The 21298-nt window shown below is 36.2% G+C and overlaps 1 protein-coding gene across 1 annotated transcript in view; it reads right to left on the bottom strand.

Moving 5' to 3' along the window:
- LOC101553239 (epithelial stromal interaction 1) overlaps nucleotides 1-21298 on the bottom strand; it is an 83863-nt gene that overhangs the window by 7657 nt on the left and 54908 nt on the right. The window contains exons 6-7 of the mRNA XM_055147265.1: nucleotides 20346-20429; nucleotides 5606-5679 (exon numbers count right to left, since the gene is read on the bottom strand). Of these exons, the coding sequence (XP_055003240.1) occupies nucleotides 5606-5679; nucleotides 20346-20429 (158 nt within the window). The remainder of the gene's footprint in view (nucleotides 1-5605; nucleotides 5680-20345; nucleotides 20430-21298) is intronic.

Below are 21298 nucleotides of genomic sequence, written 5' to 3'. Positions count from 1 at the left end.
GGATGCCAAGGACCCCAGAGGCTAAGGAAAATCAGTCACTTGAGCAAGAACTGAAACATGAAATTGAACATAGCTTTTCTGCAACACAAATATCCCTCCCATAGGTCCCAGGAACCCTTTACCCACCTTCCTGGAGTAAATCCCATAAATGAAAGTAGACAAATATGGGAAGAGATTACGGGAAAAAGAAAATATCAGAAGAGAGATGCCCACACTTTCAAAAGAAGAAATGAGTACATTTCCCGCAAATATTGTCATACTTTTAGAAATATACTTAAGCTTAACACATAGGATATAAACTATAGAGGAAAGAACTTAATAAAAGAAAAGCTTTATTAGAAATTTTCATAATAAAATTTTAAAACATGGAAAGAATGTACTCCTAAAACAACCTGCAGCATAATAATAACTATCATTTATGTTTGAGGCTGGCTACATCCTCAAATTAATACTTTAAAATTAATATTCTATCTTGGCTTTTCTGTTTGTTTGTTTGTTTTTCTGTGAGAGGAATTCAACCCAGAGTCTCACACAAGTAAATGCCCTCTTGTAAAGAGAGTTCAATTAATCAAGCACATGGAGACAATCTATGGTGGGAGACTAAGGAGGGAGGTCTTTATTACACTGATCATCAGACAGGTGGGTCTAGGCTAGGCAAGCACCTGAGACCTTACAAAAACCTCAGCAGTCCAAGAACCTGTGTATATAGGACATTACTGCAAACTTATCATTACTTTGCTTCATGCTCAAGCAATGTGGAGGCACACACACATGATGGCATAAGGTTACGGGGAGTTTCTTCTCTGTGTGGTTACAGGGAGTTTTCTAAAAACAGTATGTACTCGGCTTGAAATAGGGAATTTCATCCCAAGCACAGACTGGGTGAGCATCTTTTAAAATTTTCCACGCACAGCAACAAGCAAAATCATCTCTTTAGCATAAGTGCTATAAATCAATTATAAAACCAGAGCCATATAATAAATTTCCATCAAAGCACTATCACTGAGTTTTAGCCCCTATTCCAACAATTAATCACTCTAAAATTTTTTACACAGACCTTTCTCGAGTGTGACAATATACTGTTGCTTACATCAAATTTTCAATGTAGAAAAGTAAAAAAAAAAAATAAGGCAGCACTTTATTTCCTCTGTGTGGCTAAGAGGAATCCAACTATGAGAGTTGGAAAAAAGGCATTGTACTAGGTTGTAATAAGACTGACACTAGGAATAAATGTCAATAGATTATTAAGGAACAGTTTCTTTAAGACCACAGGCATCTCAGTAGACACTCAGCTCTTGGCACATAGAAGTCACTCAACTCAGGCTTATGGAAGAAGATATGCAGTCAATTACTTTACTTTATAGGCATGAAGACTAGATAAGTGTGCAAGGGACATGGGAAGACAATTAAAGTGGTAGAACACATGCCTAGCATGTGCAAGACCTGGGTTTGATCGCTGGTACCACAAGCTCTTCCTCTCAGCACTGAGCAATATTGGAAGTGGACTTGGGTCCCCTGGGAACTGCTGAGTATAACATATTTACTTTTTTTTGTTTTTTGTTTGTTTGTTTGTTTGCTTTATGGGTCACACCCAGCGATGCACAGGGGTTATTCCTGACTCATGCACTCAGGAACTACCCATGGCGGTGCTCAGAGGGACCATATGGGATGCTGAGAACTGAACCCAGGTCAGCCGCATGCAAGGCAAACGCCCTACTTTCTGTGCTATAGCTCCAGCTCCTTACTTGCTTATTTTGAAATAAAATGTGGTCAAAGTGATTCTAGGAGATTGGGAGAGGAGGCACTTTGAGGAGAGAGACTGCTGGGAAGCAAACTCTGAGACAAAGGTCTGTTTACTTGGCAACTAAATTGTCAAGAGCATGTTGATCAAGTTTGAGCTCTGCTTTACCGGTTGCTGTTTTCTCAGCAACTGTTTTCTCAAATCCAATTAGGCAGTTGCTACATCTTAGTTAATAGAATGCTTCTTTCTCTTGGGACCAGAGGGATGCTAGTATAGAAGATGCAGCACTTGTTTTGCACACAGCTCAACTGACTTCAATTCCTGGCAACCCGATAGTCCCCTGAGCCCAACAGGAGTGAGCCCTGAGTGCGGAGGTAGGAGGAACCCCTGAGCACAGCCAGGTGTGACCCCAAACCAAACAAAGCTTCTTTGCCTTCTACCATCAAATCTATAGAAGTACCAAGTCTGGTGTGCCCGGTTCTCTGCAGATATCCATTCTTACGTTACTGTTTCTAGATCTCTTGGCCCATAGAGCTCTAGGGATGAACAGCATCTTACTAAGCTGGAGATCTGAATATTAGGAAAGAAAAAGCTGACCCTAACTCTAAGTATACTCATAATTGCCTTTTACCTGAACCAGGTTTTTGGGTTTTTTTTAATCCCATGAAAGTAACAGAATGATTTTGCCTCAACATCCTCCATTTCACTCTGCATCCAAACTACTTGAAAATAGTATTGGCTCTACCCACTAAACACATCCTGAATTCATCATTTTTTTTATGATCACCATGCTGGTTCAACTCATTAACTTCTCCTATGTCTTTCTGCTTCCACGATTCCACTGTGAATCCACTCTTCACAAAAATTACATTACCAAATTATTAAAAAAAACCCGGGCTTCTCTTTTCCATAACACCTTCTCAAGATTTCCTGTTAGTTTTGGAATAAAATCACTGGCTTACAAACTTTGGGTTTCTCTGACTTCTACCTACACCTTACCTCATTGACTATTATTCTCTTTTCCTTACTTTCTAAATCCGATTACTTGAGATCACAAAAGCGCAAGCTCATTCCCATGTTGCCACTTTTGTATCTGCCTCAAGGTCTGAAAGAAAGAGATGTCCAAGTACATGTTTCAGCCTCCAAGCGACTAGCTCTTCATACATACCATCTCGATCTCTCCTTTAACCATCAGCCTGTAATATGATTCTCTTAGCACCTATCCTGGTCTGAAATAATCTCACTGTTAGGTTTTTTTCTACTTCTTTTCTCCAGATGGTCATTTCCACATAACCATCTGCCTTGCTTCTCCTTGTTCCCAAATGCACAGAACAAAGATGTTTGTTCACAGATGCCTTGACATGGAACATGAACAAATCTTCTGTATCTGTGTGTGTCCATGCACGTGCATGATCTTATTGTCAGGATAATGCTCAAGCATGACCCCCGGCTTCCGCCTGCTTGAGTGATGGCACCTGCACCATGGAAACACCAAAAGCGGCTAAGTGCACAGTGCAAGACAGCTGTCAACTGCCTCAAAAACTGAGTTTTCCACAAATACAACAGATAGGACTTATTCTTGAGTGAACTAAGAGGACATAGCAGTGTTGCTGAGCTTTCTTTGCTATTTTGGCCTGCATCTGCTGCAACATGGGTCAACCAGTGATCATGGTTAATAGATTGTTTTTCTCAATTCCTGTTAAGAAAGCAAACAGGGAAAATAAAATGACAGCTCATACTGTTGTTTCTAGTTGTAGAAAGTACACATAAGTTATTGCTGTCAAGCTGGTGCTCTGGATTTCTCTAAAGAGTTAATTTGGATTGAAAAAAAGTAACTTCACACGGCCACTTTTGTGGTCATGTGACATCATATGCTCTTCATTATCAGCAATAGAAAACAAATGATCTAATGATGCCTTCCCGGCAGGTCTGATTGTTGGCAGAAAAATTCCAAATAATAATAGTGGGTTTTCTGTCAAAAACTGAATTTAATCAAAGTAAAGAGAGAGTAAAGTGAAAATCATCTGCCACACAGGCAGGGTGGGGGGTGGGAAGGGGGGGTATACTGGGGTTTTTGGTGTTGGAACATGTGCACTAGTGAAGGGATGGGTATTTGATCATTGTATGACTGAGACTTAAACCAGAAAGTTTGGTAACTGTTCTCATGGTGATTCAATTAAATAAATAAATAAATAGAAAAAAATAATTATTATTGAAAGGCCAGGAGTACATACCTTATATGTACAAGATCTCAAATTTATTCCCTGGCAACAAAGGGCCACACTGGGTGTGACCCTGATAACCAGCCCTCTCCCACCCACCCTCATCCCAGCATGAATGAGCTTGAGCAACATCATACACAGCTGCTATCAGTGAACCATCCATCCCTGAGAATGACCCAAGAATACTGCTTGGGAACCCTGACTTGAAAAACACAACCATCATTCAAGGGTGACTCAATTTCAATGAATCAACTCTGTCCATCCCAGTTTTGAGCTCTGGACCAAATTCATCTCCACTCCCTGTGTGCTTCTGTCCTTCCTCTCTGGTGTTTCTACTAATTTTTCTAACTCAAAAAATCAGAGATACTCAAGCTACTACTATTTATGATTCATAAGATGCTCGTAAGGAATCCCACAAGTTATCTATTCTAAAGTGCAGAGTTGAATTTTCTTCATGAACTTATAACCAGTAGAAAGCAGATTGTCTTTTGTATGCTAATAAAATCATGTCCCGGAGAAATGAAATGTTTGTTCCTTACACACATGCTGCATGGCTTGTGTTGTGACCCTCAACGGGAATGAATACAGCTATTTTATTTGTTAAGAGACTACCAAGAGAGTGTTTTTGTAGAATAATGTAAAGCTCACTGCAACTTTAAAGAACAAGGCAAGCACAAGCTCTCTTCAAAAGCTTATTGAAAACATAAAATATGTTTAAGGACTTAATTAGTTGTTTTGAAACTGAGTTTACTATCCAGAAACATTTCTGTGTGGATTTAAAATGTATCCACATTTGATTGCAATCAATAGAATGATAAAATAAGATGTAGAAAATAACTGCACCAATATTTATGTGGTCAGCAATATGGAACAACTTTTAAAAGGGGGAGAATCTGAATTACTCTAACAAAAAAGTAATTATTTCCACTTTTAATCACTAGGTTGTGTTTTTATTGGGGTCCCATTAATTTCTAAGTAATGTGCCCATTAATGGAACATATTACTATCTTTAAGATACTTTAAAACTTACAACTCAGTTAATTCTAAAATATTCAGAGAAATAATTGGATCCTACTAAAAAGTGTATCACTATATCACTGTCATCCTGTTGTTCATCAAGTTGCATGAGCGGACACCAGTAACATCTCCATTCATTCCAGACCTGAGATTTTAGCAGCCTCTTCTTATTCATCCTTCCAAATGGTGCCATATTGGAGGGTTTTTCACAGTCGGGGGAATGAGACCCGTTATTGTTACTGTATTTGGCAATATTGAATGCACCACGGGGAGCTTGCCAGGCTCTACCATGTAAAAAGTGTATACATATATAATTATATGAAATTATATAAATACAATATCAGAACTTTTAATAAAATACTTGTAAAATAAAAAAATGTTTTAAAAAATTCATATAGGCTGCTGGAGTGACAGCATGACCCAATTTATAGCCTACTTTTGAAAAGTCAGTGGAAGTAATGATCTCATGTACCCAGCAAGCTAGCTTAACCTATGTATCAGAATTTTTCTTTCTTTACAATCAGAGAACACATAAATTCACATTTAATATTTTGACAAACTATCAAAATGCTAAAACTTCATAAGTAATTTGGTTAACTTTGCTTATTTTGTTGGCCATTTATACCTCCTTTGTTCAGATTGGTGGGTTCTGATTCTTTGTTCCTCCTGTTGCTCTTGCTTAAATTTCAGCAATTCACCCTAGAAGCAATAAAAATTAAGATATGGCCTTTAATTAATGTGATTGTACAAAAGATACTCAAATCAATTACATTTTTAACCACAGCTTGTGTAATATTTCTTTTTGAAAGTTTAACTTAAATATAAGTTCCATGTGCAATCAATTTCCTATGTAACAAAATTCATTGTACCTTAGTCAAAAAAGAGATCAAATTATAAAATTGTGAGATAAAATAATTCAATGTTCATGATTATGGTAATAGAACAATAGATTAAAAATGCATAGAGGGGACTGAGGAAGTAGTACAGTGGATAAGGTACTTGCCTTTCACATAGCTGACGGGGTTCTATCCCCTGTATCCCAAACACCATCATGATTAATCCCTGAGCATAGAGTCAGGAGAAATCCCTGAGCACACCCAGGTGTGATCCCAAAACAAACAAACAAAACAACAACAACAAAAAACTCAACATAATCAGCAAATTAGCTCCTTAAGTAATGTCACATAATGTCATTTTTTTCTTTCTCGGGTATTTATTTCCATATATATGTAAGTACACACACATATATATATGACTCAATTCTGTAGCACAAGTTTATTAGTAAAACATTCTCCATCCTAGAGAATAAACTCTTACCTATTACTGATTTGTTACTTTTAATATTAGCAGAACTTTGGAGGGATACTTTACTTTGAATAGGATATCATATTATTCCAAATAATACCTGACTTTATATTCTAGAGAATATTTTGATGATCTTCCTGGAAGAAACATGTTACTTCCCATCTCAGTTACTTTGATCACAATATTGTACCAAAGACTAGATACAGGGATCGAATCCTGGTCAGTTGCATGCAAGGCAGTGCCTTACCTGCTGTAATATCTCTCCTTGTAATCTAACCCAATTCAATAACATCAAATACAATATCTCCTGATAGAAAAACAAAAGTATTTCAGTGATGTTCATCATTTTTACCCTGTGTCCTGACATCAGACTTTAACAGGAGTTGAGATATGGAATAGATGAATAAAATTTAAATTTTATAATGAATAAAAATGTATAAATAAAATGAATAAAAAATAAAATTTAAAGGAGAAAAATGTATGAACAGATTTTTTTCCACAAGGCACCTTTGAGACCTCAGGAGAATTTCATATCACAAATTGAGAACAACCCTCCAGAATCTTGCATCAAAAACAGGGATGACCCTATCTCCTATCAGTTAAGAGTTCAAAACTTCTGTAGTGGAGAAGCTTAAAGAGGTAAAAAAGAACTTAGAAAGGCAGGTCAAAGTGATGGAAAAAATTCATCAAAGAGACAAAATATACTGGGAAGAAATGGCACACACAAAATTTTTAAAAATTTAAAAGACTTAATAAAATGTGCACGCGTAAATTAATTCAGCTATTCATTTGGCAAGATGTGAGATGGATTAACATGATAGGGAAACAATAGCAAACAGAATAGATGAAAGTTCTGCTCCTATAAAATCTTACAGTCTAAAGAAAAGAAAACTCAAACATTGAGGTAAATATCCTATTATTATCCTATATAAAGATTCAAATTTGGCTTAGGTTTGCATACTGAAGGCCTATGTATATCAGGCTAGAGACCTGATATAAGTCGAGAAACAACTAACCACCAAACAGGAATAAAGTTTAAAGGATAAGACAAAATCTACCAAAAACCTACAGATTGGCTGCAAATTCAAAATGGCCATCATTTTTATGCATAATTAAGCATAAATCATAATAAGAACATTTTCTCCATCGTATTGACAAAAATTAGAAGAGACTAATAGAGAATCACATATATCTGGGCACGTTGGTGGAATGTTAAAATTAGAGAAAACTAATTTCATTTTGGAGAACAATTTAGTAATAAACATCAACATGAAAAATGAGCATATCCTGTGCAGAAGTTTTCAAAGATATATGTATAAGGAATAGTCACCATCGTAACTGGAACAGCAAGAAGCTCAAGACAGTCTTAAGTAACCATCCAGCAAGCAGAGTGCTATGCAATGGTTATATTAAGAGGTAGAAGCTGTGGGGGGGAGGTGAAGGAGGGTCTATTGTGAGAACTCTAAAATGCATTATATGAGTATAATAAACGATAGGTGCAGAGCACTTTCCATGGAAATGTAAAAAAAAACACACAGGTGATACATTACAGTGTATGTTGGTACATAGTATCTTAAAAATATTTCTACAGAAAATTTCACATTGTTAAGTTAATAGATTATCACTGGGAAAGAGAAATGGGGAGTAGACGGGCAAGGGAAGGAAACTTCTGTAGCATATATAACTGTTTTTAACTATTGAATCATGTATATATACATATATTGTTTTTCCTTATACTATTTACAGAATTTTATCTGGGTGAGAGACCATTTGTGCTTCCTAACACATTTGTTTGGTTTAAAGATCCTGATGAGTCTGATATAGTTTTTAACACTGAAATATGTAAAAGAGAAAAAAACTACTGTATCATAAGGCAAGAACCATTATGGAGGGGAAATAAGCAGACGGGAAGAGAGTGACAAGCACTGTCCAGGTAAGGGGTGGGGAGAGGTAAGAACACAAAGCAAGAGGGAAATAGTGATGGGGAGTTGATGAAGCATCACCATGCAAGGACATAGCTCCAGATGGTAGAAGAGGAGGCCTGGCATTGCCGCAGTCAGGAATATTCTATTCCTAGCAAAACATGTTTACACTAAGGAGAGGCTGGTTTTCCTTTGTTTGGTGCCATGACGGACAATTTCAACTAATTTGTTCTGCTAAACTGTCAGCCACAGAGGATGTGTCTGCCTGCCTTATAAGCATATTCTTGGTTCATTTACTGGGTACTCACACAAAAGTAAAACACCTAGTTGAACAGATACAAAACAAGCTGTTCTTGTTTCAAGGATTGAGCTTTGGACACTAATCAAATCAAAACACTAAGTAGGAGGGATATTATATACAGCATCTGATACTGTCAAGTCTTATTCTACTCAGCATGGATGTATTAAGCATCAACCATTTTCCTGATACCTGATTTCCTGCTGAAGCTAGAGATATAAGAAAAACACAGTTCTACATTGAAGAAAAACAGTACAATGAGAGAGAGAGAGAGATGGAGAAGCAACAGTGAAATGAAGCAGAAAGAAATGCATTGCCCACATAACTTTAAGCAACAAGAATATGAAGGAAGGGATGCCAATAAGACAAAGAACAAACGTTCCTGGGTGAGGTTTTAACACCTTAAATGCTACTAAGAAGACACAGAGAGGAAAGAGTGCAACTTCTTATTATTCAGTGCAACTTCCTACATGCAGACAGAGCTCCATACAAAGAAGGTACTTAAAATGAACAAATATCTTGGAGATGTCAAGAACTTCATATAAGTTCACTGGCTAGTGGTATTTGTGAGCGAGGACAAGGAATGGTGGTTCTGGCTAGCCCAGGCTCACCAGGCAGGGCTGCACTACACTGGCGGGAGTTTTGTGTGAGTATGAGGGAGAGGTGCTAGGAGTTCAGACTAACAGAAAGAAGTTAAAAGTTTGTCTTTTTTTTTTTTTTTGCAAGTTGCTGTAGAAATTATTTCTTTGGGTTCCAGTTTAGAAAAGGGGCCAATCAAGAATCGTGGGTGCACAAAGACAGACACTTGAGAAAACTGATGTGGCTTGACTGAAAGTCATGCTTCACTGTCAGGCTGTAGGGTAGCAGTAACTGAAGACAACAGGGTCACTTGAAAGCCCTGTTTAAATCCCAGGAGAGAGTGTTCTGATGTAGTTCAGCTTGGTGGCTTTCTGTAAATATTAAAGTGCCATGAATCAAGCAGGAAAAGATGTTCTCTTAACTCCACCAGTGAAAAGTATAAGGAAAGCAGGAGAGTTGACGCTGTGCAAAAAAATGGCTCCTTCCTGTGAGTTGGCTTATTTTTTCACATAGACTTGGAGGGGGTTAGCAGTTGAGAGAAATCCTGATCCCCAGGATCTCCTTAGTAATGCCTTTGCCAGGAGGATAAAGATGGCCTTGGCTCTGAGAAAAAGTGGAAACTATCCCCAAATGACAAAGAGTTCAATGAAACCAGGAAGTAAGATATGAAATTACATTAATAATGTAGATACTCCTTATGACTGTCATCTTTAATTACAATTGGAAGAGAAATGGACTTCCAACTTTAGTAGTAAGTGAATCAGAGTTCCCTAAGTCCCACCCAGAAATATTTCCTATCAACTTACTTGAGACTTTAAAATTTTTTCTCATAAAACTTATTCACTATAGGGCTGGAGCGATAGTACAGCAGGTAGGGCATTTGCCTTGTACGCAGTTGACCTGGATTTGATTCCCAACATCCCATATGGTCCCTCGACTACCACCAGGAGGAATTCCTGAGTGCATGAGCCAGAAGTAACCCCTGTGCAATACTGACTGTGACCCAAAAAGAAAACACACGCACACACACACACACACACACACACAAAAACCAACTTATTCACTACAGAAAATGTAAGCCACATTAAAAATTATGAAGGATTCAAAAGTTCTTCACCCATCGACAAATTTCTCTAACATGTCCACATATCCTGTGATGAACCACAGGTCACATCTGCAGGCTTACTACATGCTAGGCTTTAGGAAACACTCTCCACATGCTTTCCATCAAGTTATCCCAGAAATAATGATATGACGTAAATGACAATACAATTGGGAGAATAGATGAGGCTTGGACAAATGAATTAATTTGCACGAAGAACAACAGGAGGAAATAGGTTTCAAAACTTACCCAGATTTAATTTCATAATCTTTAATTTTGTTTCCCTGCTGCTGAGCATATTCCCATGTCATTAAAATGTTATCATAATTGTTTCACAGTATTTCGATCTTTAAAATCTCCCAATTCCCTGTTGTTGAACAAATTGTTTCAAACCTCTCATGATCAGTTTGAAAAGAGAATAGTTTGCAATACATATTCTATGCATCTTTTATTATTTCCTCAGAAAAGATATGTGCCTTTCAGACCTAATAATTTTGCAATTTGGAAACTTTTTAGAAGCAGAAATCATCAGAGGCCTCTGTTCACTGGTAACTAAAAAGAGGCTTATAGAAATGTCTAATTTACCAGCATGGGGTTCTCAGCTAACAAGTTCTTCATATTTTGTAGAGGATTTTGTTTAACTTGTAATTTCTCTCCCAGTTAAAATGTATAAAGAGTTGCAGAAATCAAGAGGAGAAGTAGGAAGACGTGGACAGAAATAACAAGGGTCGGGCAGTGAGGGAGGCAGGGGGCCAGGGCATCAGGTGGTATAGAGGAATGGTATAGCTTATATCCAGTCCACAGAGGCAATGACTATGAAAGAAGATCCAAAAGACAACAAACAAATTTAAAGATGTGCCTATCAAACAGGCAGGCTGGGGGGTGAAGGGTAGGGTGGGAGGGAAACTGAGGATACGGGTAGAGGCAAGTTGACACTGGTGATGCAGAAACATAGTATACCTAAACCTTAGCTATAAATAACACTGTGAATCATGGTGCCTTAATAAAATAAAAGTAAATAAATAAAACCTTTTTAGTCTGGCCGAAAAGAAGAAAAAATTTATGTAAAGTGCATCAAAATGGGTGGAGTGATAATATAGCAGGTAGGACACTTGCCTTGCATGAGGTCAACCCCAGTTTAATCTTTAGCACTTCATATATTCCCAACACACAATCAGAAGTGATGCCTGAGTTCAGAATTAAGAATAAACTCAGCACTTCTAGGTTATCACCTGCCTCCCCCAAAAATGTGCATTAAACTCAAGTTGATTTGGACAGAATTGTACTTATCATAATATTGAATTTTACCACTCAGGAATATATTCTATTGATAATTTTTCAGACATGAAAAATTTGAATATTTTCTTTACTTAATATTTTAGAGACTAAATAATTATTTTGCAGTTACTTTTAATTGAGAAAACAGCTATTTTAATCCTCTATATTATATTTTCTAATTAATTTTTATTAGAATCTGAGAAAATTGATTCTTCTATATGTTTTATAACCATCTCTCCTTCAGTGAATTTGTCCTAAACAATATCTGGTTAATTTTTATATGCTATGCAGGCAAATTGTTCTTATCCATAAACAACAATTTTATTTCCAATAATTATAAAAGGCTCTTTTTTACTTTGTCTTAGAAATATGAAAGCAACAATTTTATTTCCAATAATTAGAAAAATCTCTTTTATACTTTGTCTTAGAAAAATTAAATGTAATTCCCAAATTTTGTTTGGAATGATATTAAAAGGTGGGGGAGTTGAGTGAAGAGAGGCAAGTACTAAAATGTATTTCAATAAATAAATTTGAAAAGCTCTAGGTTAAATTTTCCAAAGGAATACCATGGTAGGAGTTTAAAGATATTCCAAAATTATTTACAGTTCTAATATTACTTCACTGAGGGACCAGAGGAATAGTGCAACAGTTTGGGCACTTGCCTTGCATGCAGCTGACCCAGGTTCAATCTCCATATAGTCCCTAGAGCCCACCAAGAGTGATCCCTGAGCATATCAGGTGTGGCCTCCTCCCCCCTCCCCCGCAGAAAAATTGCACCACTGAAATAATTTGTAAGATTTCACTATAACTTGATAATAGAAGTTAATTTTTAACTTTCGCACTATAAAGTACTTTTTTCTTATGATCTATTCTATTTGCAATAGGATTTTATCATATACCAATAATAGTCATCTTTATAATCCTAGAATAAACTTTACTTTGGTATATTATCTAAAAGAAAAATATCATTAATTAAAATTTTCTTTCAGATGCTAATCTCTAAAAGTTTCTATGTGTCTGTGTGTGCACAAGCACATATCAGGCTTTGACATTATGGGAATATTATATAACATTAACTCTTAAGTTATTTTATAATTTTCCCTTGCTCTACAGCAATTTTTAAAGCACATAAAATCTGTCACTTGAAAAGCATGATGAATTTTCCTATAAAATTATCTCAGTTAAACTTGGTAGGGGAAAGTTATTCTTAGAAAACTTTGGAAATCACTTACATTTTCATGTGTCTTCATATATTTTAATTATTTTTTGTCATTTTATAGTCCAATACTTTTTATAAAACAAGTAACTAAATGTTATGCTAATAAATTGAATGTGTGCAGTAATGTGCAGTAATGTAAACTTAATCTTTCTAAATCTATGATTCTAGCCCCTCATTTTTAATGTTGTTTATTTGCATTTTCACTAATCTCTTTTTGATTAGACTTGCCAGAGATTTGTTCATTTTGTTGACCTTACCAAAGAACAAGCTGTTGGGTTTTTGTAGCAGCTGTCTCTTGAAGTTTTGTTATTAATTTCTGTTCTTATCTTAATTACTTCATTTGGTATCTTTTCTTATTCTTGTTCTAAATTCTCGGATTGGATATTTTATTCATTTAGGTTTTATTAGTGCTAATTGAACTATAAAAATATTTTTCATTGAGCACAATGTTTCACTACATCTTTGCATCCGATTGTTATAAAATATCTTCCCCATAGTTTTTATGTATTCTATAATAATTTCTGATACTAAATAATCTAAACATTTTCTTATTTTGTTTTTTAGATGTCTATATAAAAACAATAACTGCAAATCATTAAGTATGCCCAGCTTATCAGAATTTTTTTTTATATTTTGTTGTTGTTGTTAATTGAATCATCATGAGTTACACAACTACAAAGGTTTTCATGATTGGGTTTTAGTCATGCAATGTTCCAACACACATCCCTTCACCAGTGCACATTTCCCACCATCAGTTCCTCCAGTGCCCCCCCCACCAATCTGTCTCTGTGAAACTGTAGCAGACACTTTTCTTCTCCTCTCTTTTCTCTCCTTTCTCCTCTCTCTCTCTCTCTCTCTCAATCTCTCTCTCTTCTCTGTCTTTCTCTCTCATTTTAGGCACTGTGGTTTTAATACTGTTACTGAAAGGTTGTCATATATTTCAGCACTCAGTTATTGTCCAGAGTGATTATTTCCAATTATCATTGTTATAGCGGTCCCTTCTCCCTATCAGAATATTTTTAATTGTGAAATATTTATTTATTGCATAGTATTTACAAAATTGACCTTTTTAACTATCATATCTGTTCTGAGTTTTCATATGATAAGGCAATCCAGTATTAAATTAAGGTAAAATGATAAAATTTAAGTTTTTATTTTTTTAAGTGAAACTCATATAGTATCACTTTATTTATTGTTTTTTTAAAAAAATTGAATCAACATGAGCTACAGTTACAAAGTGTTCATGTTTTAGTTTCAGTCATACAATGATCAACATCCATCCCTCCACCAGTGTACATTTTCCAACACCAACATCCCCATTATCCCTCCCCACCCCCATTCCACACCTCCCCCTGCCTCTATGGCAGATAACTGCCCTCTTACTCTCTACTTATGAGTAATATGGTTTGCAATATAGATTACAGATAATGAGAGGCCATTATGTTTGGTCCTTTATTTACTTTCATCACACATCTTCTGGCCCGAGCAATCTCTCCAACCATCATTGACTTGGTGATTACTTCTCTATCCCACCTGCCTTTTCCCCAACTCATAAGGCAAGCTTCCAACCATGGAACAATCTTCCTGACCCTTGTCTCTACTGTCCTTGGGTGTCAGTCTCATATTACAATATTTTATATTCCACAAATGAGTACAGTCATTCGATATCTGTCCCTCTCTTTCTGACTCATTTCACTTAGCATGATACTCTCCATGTTCATCCACTTATATGTAAATTTCATGACTTCATCTTTCCTAACAGCTGCATAGAATTCCACTGTGTAGATGTATCAAAGTTTCTTTAGCCAGTTGTCTATTCTCAGGCACTTAGGTTGTTTCCAGATTTTGACTATTGTGAACACTGCTACAATGAACATACAAGTGCAGATGTCATTTCTACTGTGCTTTTTTCCATCCTTGGGATATATTCCCAGAAGTGGTATTGCAGGGTCATATGGAAGCTCAATTTCTAATTATTTGAGAAACATCTATATTGTTTTCCAAAAGGGCTAGACCAGACAGCATTCCCACCAACAATGAAGGGCAGTCCCTTTTTTCCATGTAATCCTATCAGAATATTTTTAAACTCCAAATAGATAGAAAAGAGGACAAATGTTACAGAGAAACAAAGAAATGAATGTGCAGAATAAACTGGAGTTGAGTTAGCAGTGCTTCTGAAATAGCTCCAAGGAGGTATAGGGGGCAAGTCACTGAGATCAACTGGAGAATAATATATTAGGATAGTTTGTTAGTGGACTTTGCCCTCCCACATCTGTAGTCCATCAGAGAGCATGGACATGGCCCACTGGGTAAACAGTGGATGGAGGAGTGTTCTGACTGTATAAATAGGACAATGTCCCAGACATCTACAGACCATAGGGAAGGAGAGGCACCACACCCAGAGGCCTCTACTCTTGTCTACAGATACTTAGCAGCATACACAAAAGACACAGGAGAAGACAGCCAAGGTAATCAAACATTTAAGGATGAAAAACACTGGAAACAAAACCAAATGGGAAGGGGAAAAAACAGTTAAAAGAATTAATAGAATACTTGAATTGCTGGTATGATTTCTATTAATGAGGCGATTTGGTAAATAAAAAAAAATCTTGGTAAATAAATAAAATCGAAGCATGTATCAGGTAAACAGATTAGAAAATCATAATTTAGTGAGCAAGATTATATGTAGCTAAAGGCTTCTTCCCCACCCCAGGATGTAATGAAAAAAGGTCACAGAAATAAAAGAGGTATAAGAAGATTTAAGACTTAGAGAGGACAGATGCAGACTTTCCAAAAATCCATTATATAGAGATCCCAGAAATGAAAAGTAGAGAAAAGGAAAAATAGTAAAATAAAAAAGTGTCTAAGTTGAAGTGAGACATGTACTTTGAGATTAAATGGCCTAACCAAAAATTTTTTTACAAAAATTATAATATTTTTACAAAAATTACAATATTAAGGGGGGAATATCTCTGAACACTTATAAGATTTTGTTTTTATTTTTTTTTTTTGCTTTTTGGGTCACACCCAGCGATGCTCAGGGGTTACTCCTGGCTTTGCACTCAGGAATTGCTCCTGGCAGTGCTTGGGGGACCATATGGGATGCCAGGGATCGAACCCGGGTCGGCCGCATGCAAGGCAAACGCCCTACCCGCTGTGCTATCGCTCCGACCCCTCTGAACACTTATAAGATTTTTTTATGCTGGTCAAGAGGAAAGGGGAGAAGAAAAGTAAATAACTGGTACAGAGACAATTAGTCAAGGAAATAACAGAAAAGAAGAAAAAAATGTTGCAAAGTAAATTAAGTAGTATGAATAACATATAAAGTCAGGAGTAATCACAATAAATGAGGATATTTTAAATTTACCTAATTATAAATGATTTTTCTTTATATGACTTGCTTCAAATTAGATTTTGTGTAACAAAAATGCTTGAAAAGAAAAAGTCATTTTTAGCACTTGAAAATAATTTGAGCCAAGTCACACAAAGAAGTTAAAATGAAATTATGGACAAATATAGTGACACATAAACAAAATACTGACAGAAAATATTAGAATTAGATAAAGCATATATAAAACAAATTGAACTAAAAATAAATAATGTGGAAAACAAAGTAATCCATATTGACTGAAATCTATACTAAATCAGATTTCCCTTTGTCTCATTTGTTAGAACTACTTTCCACATGTACAGCTGAAACATCAGAGTCAAGAATAAAACTCCCATAAGTTGGACCACTGGGTTTAGAATCTGAGACCAGAATGGTCTCCTCTCTCTAAAATACAAACTATCCTAGGTAGGCTGAATACTTGAAATAACAAACTTGAGGTTTTAGGAGAAAGGCAAATAATGAACAATATTTGACACAATGCACTGAAGTTATCATAACACATAATTTGCACCTTTAAGTACTACAAAGTAAAAAGTCACTATAAAATTTAAGATGTAGTGTTGGATTTCATTTTTTTTAATACTCTGTCTTCTTATTACAAAATAAGTTTTGATGATGGGGACCTTCCTTGATGACCTGTTTAGAATTGAAATTTTGTTCCTTGTATAAGGCTCAGCATAAAACAGGATCATAATGATGCTTGTTGGTTTAATGGGTAGATGGATGGATGGGGGTAAATTACTTTAAGAAAGTAAATAATATGGGTTTATTTAGTGGGTAAAGAAACTGGGGCAAGAGTGGAGCAAAGCAGGCAATGGTGGGAGAGCGTGAGGCTGAATATTTTATTCACTGACCCCAGCCATTAACAGCACTGTAAATCCCACAGTGCCAAAAAATTTTTTTAATATAAAAAATAATTACTTTAAGGTTGTGTTTTAAAAGAATGAGTCACATCCCTGTCTTGCCAGTAGCCTGGGGGCCATGCCCACAAATTGCCTCCAGTGCCATATATATTCATTAATAGCCATGATCCAGAGACTCACAAATAAATCTCAGAAGAGAGCTACAAGCTGCAGAGATGCCTCTGGCCCCAAAGTCTTCACTAGCTGTATCATCCTATTTAAAATTTTAGAAGTCCTGGAGTGTGTGGCCTCATTCGCAGCCACACAAAATTTCATATTCTACTCCACTGATGTACCAGTAGTAGTACATCACATTTGATGGGGTGCACGCAAAGTAGAAGGCAACTGATCTCAATCAATCAATAAATAAATATTAGCAAAGTTCAACATATAACAACATGTTAGTAATCTCTTATATAGGGCTTAATGGCTCCAGGGTGAGATACAAAAATCTCACACATTTTCCTCTAAGGAGACATTTTGGTATCATTTTTAACAGATTTTTCATAACAAGCAAAACAAAATGAATTATTTAGGATCTGCTTTGGGGGCAGGCCTGGGTGGTGGTGGGAAAATTAGAAATAACGGTGGTTGGATTGGGATTGGAATATTGAAAGTAATAAGTTACTGTGAACAACTTTATAAAAATAAAATAAAATTAGGGAGAAAATAAATGAGTCACAATGGGACCAGAGACCTTGGGTGTTGCTTGTGACTGCTGCAACCCAGGTTCAATTCCCGACAACCCACATGGTCCCCCTGCACACCACCAATAATAATCCCTGAGAACGAGCCAGTTGTAGCCCCTGAGTGCCAATAGGTGTGGTTCAAAAACCAAACAAACAAACATGTCAAACTCTGTGTTTTTTGTCTTTTAACTTTTTGGGTTACACCTGGCGACGCACAGGGTTTACTCTTGGCTCTGCACTCGGGAATTACTCCTGGCGGTGCTCAGGGAACCATATGGGATGCTGGGAATCGAACCCGGGTCGGCCATGTGCAAGGCAAACGCCCTACCCACTGTGCTATTGCTCCAGCCCTAAGTACTTTATCTTTAGATAATAGTTTTAGTAAGAGTATTTTTTACTATAAGCCAGAAAATAAGGAATCAAAGATGTGATCACAAAAATGTGATTACGGTAAAATTATTTTAATTTTTTTAAATAGGGTGAAATAGGAAAGGTGATATCTCTGAAGACAGAGGAAAAAAATAAAAAAAGGTATTAGTTTGCTTATTTGAATTGGCAAGATTGAGTTCATTTATTGACCATAAAGTGCTTCAGGCAAAAAATATCTTGAAGGTACATAGAAAATAGATATAGAAATTTCTAGAATAAAAAGAAACTAAATCAACTATAAAATATTGAGAAATTTACCTATTATCCACAGAGAACAGAGCAATGGAAGAATGTGAAAGTCAAAGATGAATACAGAGCAAAATGAACGTACTGTCCTTTCAACTTAACCTAAATGACTTACTAGGTTGCTCATAGTATTGATCAATAAAACCTGATAAATGAAAGAAATGAACACAAGAATGGACACAATGGCATAAATATATCGTTTTATGCATCTTTTTATCACAAGTGCAATTCTACCAGACACAGAATACCCTCGGTGGGCACTTTCCAACAACATATTGAACTAGATATGAGAGAAGTAAAATTAAAATAATTTTATCATTAATGATTAATATCATTAGGTATTCTAATATTATTAAAAAACCTAAAAATAGCATAACCTACCATGTGAAAAAGTTATTCATTTTTTTAAAGGTTACAGTAAGGAAAATAATTGATATAAAGATTACATAATAAAAATATCTTCAATTGACAACCAGAAAAAAATAGATGTATTATATATGCATATATATACATATATATATATATACATATAATTCTAGAAGTAAAACATGATTGGGAGATAAAAAGTTTAATTTTCATTACTTAAAATAACTATTCAACCTGAAAATTAAATTCCAGATCTGATTTTCTAATCTGTTGAGCATGTTTTCTTTATGAAATGGTCTACCTTTAATGATTTTTCATGTTCCAAATATAAACAGCAAACTTTGTGAAACACTATTTAGAATGTAATAGTGTTAGTGAATACTGAATTAAGTAGTGCCTTGGAGCAATCATTGATTATCCTCATTAGTCTCATCATGCTGAGGAGCTTTTGACCCATAGTAGGCCCAGGTGTTAACTAGGCCAGTATGATTATCAGATCATAACACTATTCCCATTTACCATACCAAAACTCATCCTAATTAGGATTACCCACAAAAAAAAATTTTTTTTTGGTTTTGGGGCCACACCTAGCAGTGTTCAAGAGTTATTCCTGGCTCTGTAGTCAGGAATTGCTCCTGGCATCGCTCGAGGGACTATAAGGGATGCTGGGATCAAACCTCAGTCAGGCACATGCTTAACCTAAATGACTTACTAGGTCATTTAGTTTAAGGCAAGTGCCTATTTGCTATACTTCCTCTCCAGCCAAATTTTCCTTTAGATTCTATATTCATTTCACTGGTATCTATGAAATTCTCACATATTCATATACATGTGTAGGGTATCTTTATGTTTTTCACAAATGCATGTTTCAGGTGTGTATTTAAGCCACTTATAACTTTTCTTACTTAACTTTGTTCTAGTATTCTCTGAACATTACTTTATAATTTCATATAACTGCTTTTAAAAATGACATGGATCCCCAAACACAAGAGTTTCTATCATTCTCTCATGAACTGCTGGCACCTATTAAAGTAGACACACTATTATACCCACCAGAACACTTTATGAAGCCAAGTTCCAACAGAAATTTAATGGGAACTGCCTTACAACCATACAACTGTTCTCATAAAACATGCCCAACTCTCACACTTTTCATGATTGTATTTTTTGTTTGTTTGTTTTGTTTTGTTTTTGTGCCACACCTGGTGATACCCAGGGCTTATTCCTGGCTCTACACTCAGGAATCACTCCTAGGGGCTGGAGTGATAGCACAGCGGGTAGGGCGTTTGTCTTGCACGCGGCCAACCCAGGTTCGAATCCCAGCATCCGATATGGTCCCGTGAGCTCCGCCAGGGGTAATTCCTGAGTGCATGAGCCAGGAATGACCCCTGTGCATTGCTGGGTTGACCCAAAAAGCAAAAAAAAAAAAAAAAAGGAATCACTCCTAGTGGTGTTTGAGAGCCCTGAGGATTAAACTCAGCCAGGCTGCGTGCAAGACAAGCATCCTACCTGCTCCAGTCCCAAATGTTTGTATTACTTTATTGAAGATTTTTATGTATGTAAATATTTCATAGCCCTTCAAAATTATCTAGGACTACTAGTCAATAAATCATACTGGCTAATGCGTTCCTACACATACCTTCTGGTGTTGCTCCTCTTTCATCTTTTGTATTCTTCTATTTTCTTCTTCCTTTAAAGAATCCTTATAAGAACGGCTTCTGGACTGTAAAGGTAACAGGGGTGGGGACAGAAGGGAGAGAATAATTGGAGAAAAATTAGCAAAAATTTGCCCTACTGTGAAACTAGTTCTAACAACACAACCTCATCCTGAGCATACAGTAAGCCCTTCACACACACTGCTTATTGAGTGATTTATGCATATGTCTGAAGCCATCCCTTGGGATACATAAAAAGAAGGCTAATGCAAGCACAGTCATCCAGCATATTTCAGAAGATGATCTAAATGTTTGTTTAATTAAGCTTTTAAAATATCCTCTCAGAGACAATCAACATGGTTTATTCCTTCTAGTGAGAAGGATTTTAAATAGAAGCAAAGTCGAAAAAATTTTAAAGAATATTCCAACTAGTCCATGTCAGAGACATGCTACAGTGACACTGACTTTGAAGCAAAGCAGAGCTTATCTATTGCTCATTAATGGTATCCTATTAAACAGCTGCCAACTGGTGATTGATACCATATAATACCAAAGACTCAAGTCTTTCTAAGTCTTTGCATCCCTAATCAGGATGTGACGTTTATTTCTAGTTCTGAGAGCTTTCCATTTCCAAACAAAGCCTGTTTAAAAAGGAACGCAGGAGTCTGGCTGGAGTAGGAACTCCAGGGCAAGTCTTAGAGCCAACACACCCAGACCAGCGTCGTTCTGCCAGGGTCCCCCACACGCACACACTGAGCATGCACGCTGGGATTAATGAGAGTCCTAGTAATCTTTCTAGTAATTGTTCTACACTTTGTCTCCCACACAATGAATTGCAGCCCAGCTTCTGTAAAGCAGAGAAGTCGGCCTCACAGGCTCACGCAGAGGAAAGTTCATTCATCTCATAAAACATCCTGCAGCATCATGTATAAGGTCA

This window comes from Sorex araneus, chromosome 1, assembly GCF_027595985.1.
Source record: "Sorex araneus isolate mSorAra2 chromosome 1, mSorAra2.pri, whole genome shotgun sequence".
Taxonomy (NCBI): Eukaryota; Metazoa; Chordata; class Mammalia; order Eulipotyphla; family Soricidae; genus Sorex; species Sorex araneus.
The sequence above is the reverse complement of the archived record's forward strand: the minus strand, read 5'-3'. Positions and strand labels throughout refer to the sequence as shown.